The following is a 17355-nucleotide window of genomic DNA, read 5'->3' as shown; positions in this document are numbered from 1 at the left end:
ATCCGTTACCTCCTTGGTCTCGATGGTGGAGGGCGTGCACTCGAGGATCTCCGGCGCGCACCAGCGCACAGGCAGCGCCACCTCGCCGGCGATGTAGTAGTCCTCCTGCAAACAGAACAGCGACACGCGTCAGATCCTGCGTCACCTCCCTCACCATCTCACACGTCAGCTCGGCGCCCGACGCCGGCTCCGGCAGCATGCCACCGGGCCGCGCCTGCTGCCGGAGGGATGCAGGTCGCGGGTCACGGATCACGGATCACGGATCATGGATCATGGATCACGGACCACGGGTCACGGGGTCACCGAGGCGGGCGGCGCGTTTTGCGCTCACCACTGTTTTCCCGCGTTGCAGTCTCGTCAGGCCGCGGGGAGACGGCAGGACGAGAGGGAGGGGACACGCCCACGCCACAGCGTCGCACCGGCGGCGGCGGCGGCGGCGGCGGCGGCGGCGGCGGCGGCGGCGGCGGCGGCGGCGGCGGAGGCACGGCTCCGCTTTACAGCCGCCGGCTACAGGCCGCGGCCGCGTCCCGCCGTCGTAAAACCGGCCGGACGACGCGTCGGTGGCCCGCTCAGCCCGTCGATGATGCGGGCAGATGGGCGGCGCCGGCGATGACCCAGGGATACAAGCCGCCCGGGCGGCGACCCGCAGACGTGGGCCGCTCTGGTGATCAGCGGGGGAGGGGACGGCAGGCGGCGGCCGTCTGCCGCAGAGTCCGAGCCCCCGCGACAGGCAGGTCCCACGAGACGTACCAGCGGTGCGTTGCACTCCCAAGATCCTAATACGGCGCTGCAGACGAGTCTATGACAGTGCTTGCGATGTCTGCAATCTCCGAGGCGAAGGAAGGCCTTACAGAGCGCACATTGGTCTCGAAAGCTAAAGACGCCTAAGCCTCGCCCATCGAAGCCGGTCTTCCGTGGCGTCGTGACGACGCGCGGGAAATGTCAAGGGCGAGGTGGCGAGGCTGTGACACGTTATGAGGTGTTTGCCATCAGCCGGACTGCCGGCTGCTACTTCAGCCGGGGCCTCGAGATCGATCAGTTCAACATCACGTCCGCAGGCCGCGGCTAAATCAATAACAGCCGGAAAACACAACTCGTGACTCGCACGCCGGGGCTACTCGGCGCGCACGCGAGCGCCGCGCTGACGACCACCTTCCGAGCCGGCGCCTGATGACCACTCCCGCCCGCCCAACAGCCAGCGTTGCGGCGGCGGCGGCAGGCGTGGGCGCCGGGCCGCGGAGCGCCGCAAGCGCGGGCCGGCCGACGCGTCCACGCCCCGAGCGCCGCAAACAGCCGGCGTCGATGCCACCGCCGCTGCTGCAGCTCGGCCGGCGGCTGCAGGCGAGCGTCGGCGGCAGCTCCGGGCTCGCCCTAGACTCCGGGCTCGCCCTAGGCTCCGGACTCGGCCCGGCGCGTCGACTGCAGCCGGCGCGCCCCAGTTCACGGGGTCTCGTGGAGATTGCAACAGGGAGTGTAATACGATGACACGCTCAGAAATACCAATATGTTCGTTATCATTTATCAGCTACTAGCTTGAGGTTGACAAATGCTTAGCCGTGAAGCATCGCCAATGCGCTGCGAGACCCAGCCGCAGGCTGGTGGCCAGTGGCCAGACCGCGGTCAGTAGACGAGGAAGGAGAACGGAGGGAGTGGGGGACAGAGGGAGGGGATGGGTCCGTGACTCGATCGTGGTCAATAAACGAAGAAGGGGACGGACGAGGGGGGGGGGAGAGGGGGTGATGGAGCCGTCCGCTGATCGTTCTCCCGGCCGGCAGGTAATTATCGTCCGTTGATGGGTTGGCCCAGAGCCGCACGCCACGGCCCTCACTCTGCATACTGCAGCTCCTCTCGGGACACTGACGGACCGGACACTGACGGACCAGACACTGACGGACCGGACACTGGCGGACCAGACACTGACGGCCCGGACACTGACAGACCGGAGACTGACGGACTGGACACTGGCGGACCAGATACTGACGGACCAGACACTGACGGCCCGGACACCGACGGACCGGACACTGGCGGACCAGACACTGACGGACCGTACACTGACGGACCGGACACTGACGGACCGGACATTGAAGAACCGGACACTGACAGACCGGACATTGAAGGACCGGACACCAACGGACTGGACACTGGCGGACCAAACACTGACGAACCGGACACTGACGGACCGGACATCGAAGGACCGGACACTGATGGACTGGACATTGGCGGACCAGACACTGACGGACCGGACACTGACGGACCGGACACTGACGGACCGGACATTGAAGGACCGGACACTGACGGACCGGACATTGAAGGACCGGACACTGACGGACAGCACACCGACGGACCGGACACTGACGGACAGCACACTGACGGACAGCACACCGACGGACCGGACACTGACGGACAGCACACTGACGGACCGGACACTGACGGACCAGACACTGACGGACAGCACACAGACGGACCGGACATGAAAGAACCGGACACTGACGGACCGGACACTGAAGGACCGGACGTCGGACCGTACACTGGCGGACCAGACACTGACGGACCGGACACTGACGGACCGGACACTGACGAACCGGACACTAACGGACTGGACACTGGCGGATCACACTGACGGACCGGACGCTGACGGACAGCACACCGACGGACCGGACATTTAAGAACCGGCCACTGACGGACCGGACACTGACGGACCGTACATTGACGGACCGGCCACTGACGGACCGGACACTGACGGACCGTACACTGATGGACCAGACACTGACGGACCGCACACTGGCGGACCAGAGAGTGACGGACTGGACACTAACGGACCAGACAGCTGATGACGAGCCAGCCTGCTGACGGACACGCCGACTGCTGGCTCGCCGAAGTGGCGCCTCGGCCTAGCGCCAGTAGCCGACTCCGTTAGTTGGTTAGTTATTGGGCTTTACGGGCCCGTCACGTGCCATGGTCAATTTGCCCAGAGCGACAGCGCCGCGCCTTGACGCCAGCCCTGGACGCTGGCCAAGCCGGACGGGTTCTGCGGTGTGCGTGACACGTGCGCTATTCGTTCTCCTTATCGCCACCGGCATTACCCGAGGTGCACTCCCATTAAATTCTGCCGCGCCCGAGGCGTTTTTTACGCCGCCTTCAGCATCGGTTTCGCAAGTAATCTGGACCCGCCAGCCAAGTTCTGTCGGACAATCTATTACGGCGCGGTGTTCGGGAGCTGGTGGGGTGGAGGGAAGTGCAAACTGCGGCAGGCTGCGACTGGCGCTGGGGGGGGGGGGGGGAGGAGGGCGGTTGCTCCAGCGGCGCCGCCGAGCAGCAGTCGCAGCTGCCGACATCGACATCGACATCGACATCGACATCGACATCCCAGTCCCATCCAGCACGAGCATCCACAGGGCTACTGGCGGAGCTGTGCTGCCGGAGATTGGGCAGGGCTCGCCGGCCGCCTGGGGACGACCCCGGACTGTCCGGGTGTCGAGTCACACCTGGTCCGCCGCGTGCGTTCGAGCCACGTCCAACACCGCGCGTCCACCTCGCGTAAAACACCTCCTTGTTGAACTGAGCTCCGTTTCCAGCTACATCTACGGCAGCTCCAGGCCGGCGCCGGCCGGGGGAGCTGGGCAGTTTCCAGCTACCACACCCAGGCCAGCGCTGGCCGGGGAGCTGGGCAGTTTCCAGCTACCACACCCAGACCAGCGCTGGCCGGGGGAGCTGGGCAGCTTCCAGTTACCACACCCAGACCAGCACTGGCCCGGGGAGCTGGGCAGCTTCCAGCTACCACACCCAGGCCGGCGCTGGCCGGGGGAGCTGGGCAGCTTCCAGCTACAACATCCCCGACAACCCCACGCCAGCGCCGGCCGGGGAGGGGGGCGCTGAGCAGCTAACGCTGGCGCCTCCCCCCCCCCCCCCACAGCTCCAGGCCAGTGCTGACCGGGCTGACGCTGGCGCCCGCGGCAATTCCAGTGAATCGCGTGCGGGTCGGGTACGCGCGACGGAACCCCAGTCTCCCTGATCTAGTCTGTAAACTGTCAGGTGCCACGAACTGGTCCAACTGTCGAAGTTGGCCACCAAAAGACCAACAGTTATTTTAATTACAATCAGATTAGAACTGACGGAAGTTTTTTTTTGCAACTCTAGCTTGGGAATTCCAACTGGAATTTGAGGCATGGATAGTAATAGTGTGCCCTGCAGCTATAGCTCAGGAATTCCGCCTGGAATTTGAGACCAATCGATGGCCATCTTCACATGGGTTTCATCCACGAAAGACTCACGCGCTTTGGTAGGGTGCTGCTGTGGCGCACAGAACTGATCATAGAAGCCAATATGAGCAGGGCATTCGGAGAAGGCTTTGAACCATGTTCCCCGGCAGTTACCGTGGTCACCAGTCCAAGAGCGACGAGGGTTACTCCCCGGTGATTTCGTAAATCACACCCGAAAACGATACATCATTCCCGGCAGTGGCTGCTCCGTCTCCATGGTAACGAGAGCCGAGACCGACCCTCGGTCACGGGCTGGAATGCCGCCATCCGCCCGGTGAACGAGGCACCGCTCTAAATAATCCGCAACGATGCCAGCAAAGATTGGAAGCGGAGAATTATGGGAGCCAGCGTTGTGCCACGTGACTCCCTGCGTCACAGCGTGCAGTCGAGGGGAAATCCCATCCCCGTCGGCCATCTATTTCTAGTGAATGATGTTCGACCGGGGCCTGCGCGGCCAGTGCTTTCAAAACTCCGGGGTGTGTTGACACGCGTAAGAAACGGCGTGAACGAATTCACAGCGTGTGCTCAAGAGCGTACACGAGCACTTTCGTCACGCACGTGCACGAGTGAGGAGGCCACGTGACACTCGGCGTCTGCGCGCTACGATAATTCTTTCACACACCGCTGAATTCCGACTGTCGCTGCGGCAAGTCGAAAACTCCGGACCTCGTAAATATCAAACTTCCCGCGGTAACAGCTATGGATTTCACTATGAATTTCACATTAAGCACTCATGCATGGACCATTTCATATTAAACAAAGAAGTCATTCTTGTACCATCAAAACTCACAGTAGGCCATAAGGTTATCACAGCATATGGCCTGTTGGTTTAAGTAAATTGCCGACTCGTAAAACACCGAGCAACACGTAAACAATAGCAAAAACATTACGCAAGTCGTTCAGTGCATTAGCGAGGAGCATTAAAAATATCCATTCTCCTAGTTTTTCTCCGAGGAATAAGGCCACTACTACTGTCTTAAAAGTAAAAGCAGAGCTATTCACACACTAAAATCACGCGCTGAATCTGGCCCAAACCCGGCCGACCGCCGACACATCTGTTGCGTGTGGCATACAAACGCGTGCCGCCGGGCGCGCCGGACAGCTGCCGCCGGTGACTCAACTCATCGAGCCGGTCAGCCGAGCGGGCGGCCGTCCCCGTGACACGCCCCCCGCCGCCGCTGCCGTCCCCGTGACACGCCCCCCGCCGCCGCTACCGACCGAGCGCTCCGGCAGTGAGGCGGCCGGTGGCGCCGCCGGCCGGCAGACGCGCCGCAGGAGCGGCGGCCGCGGCGGCTGGACGCCGCCGTAGCCTGAGCGACGTCGAAACGGACCGCCGACGACTGCACCGATCGCCGCGCCAGGACGGCATGGCCGCCGGCCGGGCACGGCGGAGCGACCGTCGCTCGCCGTCTAGAGGCAGTTTGGCAGTCTGGAAGTCTGGCAGTCTGGTGGCGGTCTGGTAGTCTGGCAGTCTAGCGGCAGTCTGACAGTCTTGCGGTAGTCTGGCAGTCTTGCGGCAGTCTGGCAGTCTGACAGTCTTGCGGTAGTCTGGCGGCAGTCTGGCAGTCTGGTAGTCTGGCAGCAGTCCGGCTGCGTCGCCCCGCACTGAGCCTCAGAATCATCCAGACAGAGTCAATCAAATCACCCGGACGTAGTCAATCAAACGGCACCACACCACCTCTTCAATGGAGGGCTTGCAGGCGGCGTTATGACCGAACCAATGTCGCGCGCGGGGTGTTACAATCGCAGCGCAGCCGACTTCTCTTTGGCAGACACCTCCGGCAGCCGCACAAATGGCCAGAAACGCCGCGATACGACGGTGTGATTTGGTGGCAAGCCCCGCCATTATCGGCCGCGTGGAGTACAGAGCAGCACCCGAATCAGTCTGAACAGGGTCTGGTCTGGTCTGGTCTGGTCTGGTCTGGCCTGGTCTGACTGGTCTAGCGGGGAGTGTGCCAGCTCCGGGAGGCGGCAGCTCCCCCATCCCCCCGCTGCAGCTGCCAAAGCCGGCCGAGACAGCGGCCAGCGAGCCACAAAACAGCAGGCATACAGGCCCTGACCGCGGCTGCCGAACATCAGCGACGTGTTTACCCGGCCACAAACTGGACAAACACGGACCAAGCATTCAAGCCCGGCGTCAGCCCAGGACCGCCTGGCCAGCCGGCAGGCTCATTACGCCCGTCGGGGCGAATTAGAACACGTGACTTCATACCGTGCTGTTATAAGGCTGCACTGTTTGTTAGCCGTCAGATATCCGCGTTATGTTAGCATCTATGCTGATGCCATGTCTCGCAAGCTCACGTAACTGGCAACATTACCCTCAGAGTAAATATACAGAAGACAGCCTGGAATTTACCACACGCGACAGCTGATATCCACCCGCGGCTGCTTCCAAAGTCGGGGCGGACTCTTCGCCTCCTGTTGCGCCTAGGTCCCGGAGACTCCAGCACCGGCGGCAGCCCGCTGACCCGAAGCCCTGAGCCCGCCTAAGAACGGCCGTGCCCGCTCGCGGGGACCGGAGGCCGGCCGGGCCCGCTCGCCAGGGACCGGAGGCCGGCCGTGCCCGCTCGCCAGGGACCGGAGGCCGGCCGGGCCCGCTCGCCAGGGACCGGAGGCCGGCCGTGCCCGCTCGCCGTGGACCGGAGGCCGGCCGGGCGCCGCCGGCGAGCCGCAGCCTCGGCCGGGCCCGTGCACAGCTGGCTGGCAGGTCGCGACGGCGGCCGATCAATAGTGCACGGCGTGCGAACATCGGTATCGACCCGACCCCGGCCGGGAACGGGGTCAGGGTCAGGTGTCAGTCGAGCCGGGCTGAGCAGCAGACAGCACGCGTTGTCGGTGGCCCGCGGCCGGCCGCGCACCGCAAACTCTGGCTAAACCGAAGCTAAACTGGCGTGTGCTCGAGGCGTGTATGCCGCAGAATTTTCCTCGGGGTGATTCCCGCGAGCGGCTCCTTTTACGAGCGCGTCAGCCAAAACGGCGGCGACGCTCCCCGTTCCGCGACATATTATACCCCGATTCCAGATACTCCCAATCCGTCACAGAGCCAGTCGTTTGTAGCCTGCCGTTCGCAGAAGTCCCCTCTTCGGACCGGCCACTCCCGGCCGGCGCCGCTGCTTCCCCGTACCAGCCGGCCGGAGCGCGGAAGCTCGCAGCCGACGGCCGGGGACACCTCAGCGCTGGCATATCGAACGAGAGGTGACTGGGCGCTTTGAAGTCGACCGACTAGCCAATCCGCGCGGATGAGGCAGCGCTGCTGTCCCCCCTCCCCGCCCCTCCCCCCGTGCGCACTCAGCACCAGTGGTGTGATGGTAGGCTGCGGTGGCGGCAGCCGTTAAACTGTCGCCGCTGGTGCCGCCTTCGGAGGGGAGCTGCGGACGGTGGCGGGAGAGACAGGGAGGGCGGTCGACGGTGCGGCAGGGTCATGCTCCCAAAGACCGGGCTCAACTCGGTGTGCCCCTTCTCGCGCGGGGGCAGCGTTCGGCTGATAGATAATCTGGATGATCGTTGAGATTATTAAGGAACGTTAGACAAAATCTGGACCGGAGTTCGGCACTGCCAACACGACAAATTATGCCACCCATACCAACACAAGCCCTGGCGTCATTTTTTCGTCACGCGTAACTATAACTGCTGGTTACAGTGCGTGTATGCTTGGCACATGCGAGAAGAAACTAGAGGAGAAGATAATTTCCGAGACTACCAACGGAAATGAGAGCTTCCGTTGATAATTATCGGAGCACAAATATTAATTACACGATCTTCCATAGGCCGGACGCGTCCCAGAATCCGGCAGGACGGCGCCGCGTCCGACGTCGCCATGGCGACGGAAGCGGTGAGTCAGAGACGTGACGACCGCAGGTACATCGATCGGCGGCCAACAGGCAGGTGGAGCGTCCGCCCACGGAGAGGTCATGTCAAACCCGCCCCAGCCCCGCCTCCCTCCCCCTCTTCCACGTGAAACCAAACCGCCGGGCGTCAGGCGGCGTCCTGGCGGGCCGTCCACCGCCGAACCCAGGGCTACCATGAGACGACAACACACGAGCCGTGGATCAGTGACGTCAGTGAGACGGCCGTTGCGACCCTTTGAACAACGCTCAAGCGGTCAGCCCGCGTTGGATTTAGCGGCCTCGACCTCACGGGCACCACGATAAAATCCCGAGCAGCGAAACCGTTTACAAATTTCCCAACTAACACGCCGTCGCCCGGGAGGAGTCGTTATCTTACTCCACTGGCGGCGGTGACGTCGGAGTTTGCGATCGTGACGTCAGCGGCCGCCAGCCGTGACGTCACGCACCGCCCCGGGCGCCGGGCGGGACGTCCCCGGGCCGGCCTCGGCGTCTGCCGGCGCCGCGCCGTCTGGAGATGAGCGCCGGGCGCCGGCCGGCCCCGCCGAGACGGACGGCGCCCCGGCGTCTCGGACGAGCATCGGTCGCCGCCAGCTGGGCTCAGACTGCGCTAGCTTGGATCACACCGCGCTTGCTGGGCTCAGACCGCGCTTGCTGGGCTCAGACCACCCTAGCTGAGCTCAGACCGCGCCTGCTGGGCTCAGACTGCGCTAGCTAGGCTCACATCGCGCTAGCTGGGCTCAGACCGCGCTAGCTGGGTTCACGCGCTGGTTAGGTTCAGACTGCGCTAGCTGAGCCCAGACCGCGCTAGCTGGGCCGTAGATTTAGCGGCACCCAGGCCCCGCCGGCCGAAAACTTGCTGCTTCAGCTGCCCTAGGCTGAGTCAAACGATCTAAGGTCACGCTTGCTCGGCTCCCATTGCCTCACCAGAGCCCTGGCCGCGTCAGCAGGGCTTTGGCCAGTGGGACGGTCTGAGGAGCGCTGCCAGACAGTCCGGGCCGCGGCGGACGGGCTGTGTCGCGTAAGAAGGTCTATGGCCGCATACGACAGCCTCAGGCCGCGTTAGACGGCCTCGAGCCGTGTTAGACGGTTTCGGGCCGCGCAAGACGGACTTGGGTCGCGTTAGACGATCTGGAGCCGCGTTAGACGGTCTCGGGCCGCGTTGGACGGTCTTGGGCCGTGTTAGACGACCTGTAGCCGCGTAAGACGGCCTCGGGCCGTGTTAGACACATAAGACGGTCTCGACCGCGTAAGACGGCCTCGGGCCGTGTTAGACGGTCTCAGGCCGCGTTAGACGGTCTCGGGCCGTGTAAGAAGGCCTCGAGCCGTGTTAGACGGTCTCGGACCGCGTAAGACGGCCTCGAGCCGTGTTAGACGGTCTCGGACCGCGTAAGACGGTCTCGGACCGCGTAAGACGGCCTCGAGCCGTGTTAGACGGTCTCGGACCGCGTAAGACGGCCTCGAGCCGTGTTAGACGGTCTCGGACCGCGTAAGACGGCCTCAGCCGTGTTAGACGGTCTCGGACCGCGTAAGACGGTCTCGGACCGCGTAAGACGGCCTCGGGCCGCGTTAGACGGCCTCGGACCGCGTAAGACGGCCTCGAGCCGTGTTAGACGGTCTCGGACCGCGTAAGACGGCCTCAGCCGTGTTCGTCCCCGACCGCGAGTTGCCGGGCTTCGCCAGCGTGATGGCGGCCCATCGGCGGCATTAGGCGGCTCGGCGGCCGGCGGCATCGGCGTGCTGGGGATTAGCGGCGCCTCCAGAGGCTGACGGCCCCCTCCCTCGCCCCCCCCCCCCCCTCTCACCGCCGCGGGCCTGAGCTGGGCTCGGTCGGACCGTGGCAGCGCCCGCGGCGGCCCCGCAGGCAGCCCGGACCAGATGAGCGCAGGGTGGCCAATGAGCGGAGGGCCCGCTGAAACGCGGAGTGGAGCATGCGGCGCCATTTACAGCAACTGAAAACTGAACAGCGTTGCTACCGCATATTGATACCGCACGGGCCGAAAGCTGACCCCCACCTGCGTAGGCCAAGGTGCGTTGCACTTCGCACGCTGTGCAGGGTGAACACTACCCGCTCCGGGGGAGGAGGAAGGGGGCGGACACCCCGCATCGGCTGGAAACTGAACCAATCCGAGCTGCAGCATACTGCGTGCCACACGCCGCGCACACCGTACCTTTTTACGTCAATATTTTACCTTTTTACGTCAATTGGCAGGTGCAGGACGAGTGGAATGGGCGCGCGGCCCACCCGATGGATTCCAACGTACGGAAGACCTGCATACGACACCTGAGACGCGCCGAGGACTTCCAGGTCTGGCATATTGGAACAAGGACTCGCGTAACCGTCCCATATCAAGCAGACTTGGAGGACACGGCCCCGTGCACGACAGAACGCCAACAAAGGACCGAGATGTCAACCTTCAACGGTCTGGCTAAATTATCACCACAACCTCAACCTCGCGTCAGACTCGGCGCATCTCTCCATCCATCGCGTCACACCGAGTCAGACCGAGTCCACACCGAGTGAGACCGAGTCCACACCGAGTGAGACCGAGTCCACGCCGAGTGAGACCGAGTCCACGCCGAGTGAGACCGAGTCCATACCGAGTGAGACCGAGTCCACACCGAGTCAGACCGAGTCCACACCGAGTCAGACCGAGGCCAAATCGAGTCGGCGCCCCCGTCGATGGCGGCGTCACGGCGCCGTCGGTCCGGCGCGCCATCAGACGCCGCGCCAGACTCGGCCGTCCGTCCACGTCACCGCCTCCCGAGCCGGCAGGCGCCCGTCGCTTAGCCGGCCCAGCCGATGATCACAATAAATCGCCCGGCCGGCGTCATTAGCGGCTCGTCGCCATGACAACGCCGCCGCCGCCGCCGCCGCGGCTTCGACGGACGCCCGCCGGCTGTGGTCTGGCCGCGGAGCGACGGAAGAACGCCCCCTCCCCCAGTGTGTGTGTGTGTGTGTGTGTGTGTGTGTGTACACAGGAGGAGGAGCGGGGAGGGGGGGTAATTGGCCATCGACGGCCGACTAAGCGCCGGTGGCCGTGTTGGTCCACGAGGGAGTCGGTAATGACCATGACCGACGAGCCGGGAGGGACGGGGCTCCATAGGCGCTCGTGTGTGGTGATGCAGCACTGCCCTCCATCCGCGACGCTACGTACAGGCAAGGCGGAATACAATGATATCTTAATGATTAAATATCACAGGCAGCATATACCAACACAAGGGATAATGAACGCATGCAGTAAAATGGTCTGGTCGGGGTACTGGCCTGGAAAGTTCGAGCAATTGCCAGCACAGTGCGCACGATGCTATATTACCCCCCCCCCCCCCATAACAAACTAACGACCCCCCCCCATAACAAACTAACGACAAACTACCGCACTGCTGTTGAAAACAGGAGCTACAACAGAAAAGCACAAACCTGCGCAACCCGCAGGTCATCCCGCCAGCGCATGGCTGTCAGCACCACCGCTAGGGTGACGGTCGCCACCGCTGACCACTCGGTACCAGGACAGGGTGTCGGTACTCCCCGCCGCTGACCCCTAAGTACCAGGACAGGGTGTCAGCCCGGCCCCCCTAATGACCCTCGGAGCCAGGACAGGGCGCCGGACAGGCCCGAGCTGGACGCGGACGCCGTTCTCCAGCGAGCAGACGCTCCTACCTTGTACTTGTCGATGCTGCAGCCGTAGTCGCCAATCTTGAGCGTGCAGTTCTCCATGATGCGGCAGTTGCGCGCAGCCAAGTCACTGGAACGCCGGTCAAGTCAGGTCAGACGGGTCACTGCAACACTGGACAGGTCGGTGCAGACCGTTCACTGCAACGCCGGTCAGTGCAACACTGCAACACCGGCCACGTCAGCTCCGACCCGGATTTGTCTCGTCTCAGGAAAGCAATAAGATGTCGCGCCGGGTTGCCAAACAGTAAGGTCCAAAGCGCACCACGAGCGCCAGGTTACCAAAGGGTAAGGTCGGATCTGTCTTCTTGTCTCAGGAATATCTTGTCTTGTCTCGTGAATAAGGCGTCGTGCCAGGTTGCCAAACAGTAAGGTCCAAAGCGCACCACGAGCGCCAGGTTACCAATGAGTAAGGTCAGATCTGTCTTCTTGTCTCAGGAAAGAAATAAGGTGTGGCGCTGGGTTGCCAACGAGTAAGGCGCCACGAACTGTAGCGGCAATTCGCTTCGAGTACTTCACTGTGACGAAACCGTGACATGACAACGGCGCCGTCCACCAACCGCGGCACCCCACCTGTGCGTGTAATGAATGTCATGCAGGTGCTGAAGTCCCGAAGCCGCGTCCATGGCCATCTTGTTCAGCGACATGGTGTCCAGCAGGAGCTGCCGCTGTTCCGAAGACCGCGACTGCAGGAACTCCTTGGCGTCGCCCTGGGGCCGTCAAAAGGTCAGTTGTCTGCGGCTCCTCAGTATGTTACGACCCCGCTCGGCAATAGCCGGAATACATGTGGCGTGACGTACGGGCAGGGGCGACAGCTGGACAGTCGCTCATCACGTGGTTCTGCCAGCCTACAGGCCAGTGATGATGATGATGACTTGAGACTTACGGGCGCGTCGGCATCAAAGGTCACGTGGCGCCCATAACGAAAGCGGCAAGCCCAGTCCGCCCACGCCAGCTGACTACACGGCGTTACTTCACCAATGAGCAGCGCGGACACAACACTTGGCCGGCAGACCTCTTCCTAAGTTTCCGCACCCCAATTGGGCTCCCAGCGTTAATCAGCACCGCACGCGACACAGCCGGGCTCTAAACAACGAGCGGCGAGCATGGAGCACTCAGCTGGAAGCTGGGGTGTGTGTCGGCAAGGCACAGCTGATACGCCTGAGCCAGATGACGGGTGGTGGCACACTACCGCGTGCAGTTCCAGCGCGCAAAGCCAACAGGCATATCGGCGTACCACTGGGCACCACCAGAAAATGTGCACAGCGACCGCGGTTACAGTCTGATGGTTGTAAGCGGCTGAAGCCCAGTTTACACCGGCCAGTCTTCCCTGGGAGCCACCACACATCAGCTGGGACGGGACGCATCATTGGCCAGCGCTACACCAGACCCCCGCTGCCCGCCGCCCTGACACCAGCCAGGCAGCCAGGCCGGCAGCCAACGGTGCCAGCAGCCAGCCGCGGTCCGGTCCGGCAGCCAGCAGCCAGCGGCCAGCAGCCAGAGGCCAGCAGCGAGCACCGAGCGGAGTGTGGCCAGCAGCGAGCGGCCAGCGGGCCAGCAGGATCGCCGTCTCTGCCGCGGCCGGGCCCGGCGGCGCCTTACCATGCCGCAGCGCTCCAGGATGAGCAGGTAGGGGTCGGCCTCCACGCAGCGGCCCAGCAGCCGCAGCACGTGCGGGTGGTTGGCGTCGCGCAGGTACGACATCTGGCGACGAGAACGGCCGGCTAAGACGGCCCGGTGCCCCGCCGACAGACCCGACAGACCCGACAGACCCGGCCGACCCGACAGACCTGACCGATACGACCGGCACTACCTAGCCGCCGGCACAGTATCCCAGCGACCCGCTGATCAACTACGGAAGCGGTCGAAGCACTTCAGGCGCTCCCTAGACGCAAATAATCTGTCTTTCCAGTCTGCTAAACAAGGCACAACATGCAAGGTTGCAACGCGACAGCAGAGCCACGTCGTGCAATATTTCGAGCAATTCATTCCAGCGGGCGCATTAAGCAATGACAAATCGTCGACTACGACTCGGCGAAAACACAAAATCGATGATCACCACGGCTCCTGAGCACAAGAGCCGGCAAACATTCACCGCGTCACAATGACAGACATATCCACCCACCAACCCACCCCAAAACGTGCTGCGCCGCTCATAAAGCCCCGAGCTCATCAGTGGGACAGCCCGCGGTCGAGCGGCGTCCCGCCGGGCGCCTGTCACCGCCCTCTCCGGGCCCGGAGTGCGTGTGGTCGTGTTCGTGCGGGGCAGGGCCAACTGACCTCGTGCAGGAAGTACATCTGCTCGGGCAGCGTGGCGCCCGCCCGCAGCGCCTTCACCACCACGGCGGTGCGCGGCTCGGCCGTCAGGTCGCGGGCCTCCCCCACCAGCGCCTGGGGACACAGCGGGTCAGGTCAGGTCAAGTCACGGGCCTCCCACCAACGCCTGGCGACACGGCGGGTCAGGTCAGATCATCAGCTTTCCCCACCGGCGCCTGGTGACACAGCAGGTCAGGTCAGGTCAGATCACAGGTCTCCCGATCAGCGCCTGATGACACGGCGGGCAGGTCAGGTCACGTCAAGAGCCTCCCCACCAGCGCCCGGTCAGAGGAAGCAAGACGGCGGGTCGGGTCAGGTCAGGTTAGGTCACGAGCCTCTCCACCAGCGCCAGGTGACACAGCAGGTCAGGTCAGGTCACGGGCTTCCCCACCGGCGCCTGGTCAGAGAAAGTATGACGGCGGGTCGGGTCAGGTCAGGTCAGGTCACGAGCCTCTCCACCAGCGCCTGGTCACGGGAAGCATCCAGACGGGTCAGGTCAGCTAAGGTTAGGTCACGAGCCTTCCAACGAATGTCTGGTGACACAAATCAGATAAGGTAAGGTCGCGAGCCACTCCTCAATGCATGGTGAGGTGACACACCAATTCAGTCAGGTCAAGTCCCGTTCCCACAGCCTGACAATAATTCCAATCTGCACAGGGCCTCCTATTGGAGAGCACATACACAGACATCCAGATGGAATTTAAAAATGTACGGCCGGCGCCTGCAGCGCGTTCTTCGAAGGTCACGTGTCTGACACCTCTTGCATCTGAGCCGGGGACGGAAGCGCTGCCGCCAGATGGCAGCGGTGAGCGGGCCGGGCCGGCGGCCGAGGGGACGGGGCTGAGGACAGGCCGGCACGGGCCGAGCCGGTGGCAGGGGGACGGGACTGAAGACGGGTCGGCACGGGCCGGGCCGGGCCGAGGAGACAGGGCTGAAGACATGCCAGCACGGGCCGAGCCGGTGGCCGGGGGGACGGGACTGAGGACAGACCGGTGCGGACCGGGCTGGCGGCCGAGGGGACGGCACTGAACGCAGGCCGGCACGGGGCGGGCCGGCGGCCGAGGGGACAGCAATGAAGACTGAAGACAGGCGAGCACGGGACGGGTCGGCGGCCGGGGGGACGGGACTGAAGACAGGCCGGCACAGGCCGAGCCGGGGGGGGGGGGGGACTGAAGACAGGCCGGCACGCGGCTCAGATTGATCAGCTCTAGGGTCGGACCAGACGCGCGCCGGCCAGCCGGTGACCGCGCGCAGCAGCTGCAGTGACGGCTGCCGACCGGGCGGCGGCCGCCGCGCCGCCTGCCCGGCACGCGCCTAATGAGGACGGATCGGGCCACTTGGCACGGACGTAAACAAAGCGGTCATTATCTGAGCATTACGGCCCGCTGCTGGTCACTTCAGGCCGTGACCAGCCAGCTCCAGACGAAGCAGTCACGGGCGCGGCGGAATTTGCCGCACACTATGCAAAGGGGAGCCAAAACGCAACGGCAACGCAGCGGCCCACCCACGTGGAGGGAAACGGTCATGACCCCGCTCATAAGCCGGCTTGGGAATTCCGAATTGTGTTTTATCTTCTATTTGCCTCAGCTAGACTGACTGAAGGATTTACCGAAGTAGACTCAACACGGTTATGAATCTGGCTTGCTGAATCCTTTATCTCATCATACGGAAAGCGACGGGGTATTCCGTGTGAGCTCCGAGCCCTCATCAAGGCGGATTCTGGACTGCACTCCGACGGACAGACAGCCGAGAGACGGACAAACAGACGATGACCAACAGACAGATGACAGACAAACGGGCGGGCGACGTACAGACAACGCAGAACGGGAGAACGAGACAGTGCGGCACGGAGGCGGACAACAGATAGAGAGGCCACAAAACAGCACAGCACGGAGACGGACAACAGATAGAGAGGCCACAAAACAGCACAGCACGGAGACGGACAACAGATAGAGAGGCCACACAACAGCACAGCACGGAGACGGACAACAGATAGAGAGGCCACACAACAGCACAGCACGGAGACGGACAACAGATAGAGACAATAAAACGGCGCGGCGCGGAGACAGCCAACAGACAGAGGGACAAGAAAACGGCGCGGCGCGGAGACAGCCAACAGACAGAGGGACCAGAAAACGGCGCGGCACGGAGACGGACGACAGATAGAGACAATAAAACGGCGCGGCGCGGAGACGGACAACAGACAGAAAAACAACAAACCCAAAGACAACTGGCGACGGCACAATCGTCAAACGCCATGCCCATTTACAGCTGGACAGAGCCGGGCGGAGGGAGAGACGGAGGGTGGGCCGGGCAGGCGGCCAAGAGGGCCTATCGGGCAGGGCGGAGGCAGGGCGGAGGCAGGGCAGAGACAGGCCGGCCGGGAGGGACGGACGGAGGGCGGGGAGGAAAAGACGGGGAGGGACGGAGGGCGGGCTGGGCAGGCGGCCTAGAGGGCCTATCGGGCAGGGCGAGCAGGGCGGAGGCGAGGCAGAGACAGGCCGGCGGGGAGACGCACCGGCGGGCAGGCACAGGCCGGACCCCACTCACCTGGCCGAACCAGCCAGTGCCCAGCTCCTGCTGATACTTGAGCTGCCGCCGCGGGAAGTTCAGATGCGGGTTATCTGCAAAAAAAACAGCACGCGCGATCACAGGCTGGCCCTGAGCAGATACACACAGGCCAAGACAGAACAGGACAGGACATGACATGACATGACATGACATGACATGACATGACATGAGAGCAGGACAGGACAGGACAGGACAGCAGGACAGGACAGGACAGGCCAGACCAGGGCAGATCAGACCAGACCGAGACAGGCCAGGCCAGGCCAGGCCAGGCCAGACCAGACCAGACCAGAACACGCCAGGCCGGACCAGGCCAGGTCAGGTCGGGCCAGGCCGGGCCGGGCCGGGCCAGGCCAGGCCAGACCAGGTCAGGTCAGGCCAGGATATGACAGACCAGGCCATGTCAGGTCAGCCAAGTCAAACCGGATCGGAAAGACCAGACTCGTCAGACCCGACCAGGCCACGGTAAGAATATGAAGATGGAAAACACACTTTGAAAAACTACGGACGAAAGCGGATTAACAAGAACTGCGAACGAAAGAGGATTAGCGAAAGCTTCAAATTTCCTGCGCGCTAGATAAAGCACGAAAAAGGGACGAGCCATCCAGCGCAAGTCACTCGCTGATCAAGCTGGGCCCACAGCTCGGATGTCAGCTTAATTACGCTCACAACTTGGGAAGCGCTTCAGCCTCAT

The 17355-nt window shown here is 63.3% G+C and overlaps 1 protein-coding gene across 1 annotated transcript in view; it reads right to left on the bottom strand.

Annotated features, from left to right (window-relative positions):
* LOC119114027 (serine/threonine-protein kinase LMTK1) overlaps nt 1–17355 on the bottom strand; it is a 25927-nt gene extending 8572 nt beyond the window's left edge. The window contains exons 1-7 of the mRNA XM_037238258.1: nt 17331–17355; nt 16644–16717; nt 14058–14168; nt 13380–13481; nt 12351–12487; nt 11766–11850; nt 10–105 (exon numbers count right to left, since the gene is read on the bottom strand). Coding sequence (XP_037094153.1) covers nt 10–105; nt 11766–11850; nt 12351–12487; nt 13380–13481; nt 14058–14168; nt 16644–16717; nt 17331–17355 — 630 coding nt within the window. The remainder of the gene's footprint in view (nt 1–9; nt 106–11765; nt 11851–12350; nt 12488–13379; nt 13482–14057; nt 14169–16643; nt 16718–17330) is intronic.

Source organism: Pollicipes pollicipes, unplaced genomic scaffold (genome assembly GCF_011947565.3).
Source record: "Pollicipes pollicipes isolate AB1234 unplaced genomic scaffold, Ppol_2.1 Scaffold_7262;HRSCAF=8765_pilon_pilon_pilon, whole genome shotgun sequence".
NCBI classification, from domain to species: Eukaryota; Metazoa; Arthropoda; class Thecostraca; order Pollicipedomorpha; family Pollicipedidae; genus Pollicipes; species Pollicipes pollicipes.
Note: the sequence above shows the minus strand (reverse complement) of the source record. Positions and strands in the feature narration are given on the sequence as shown.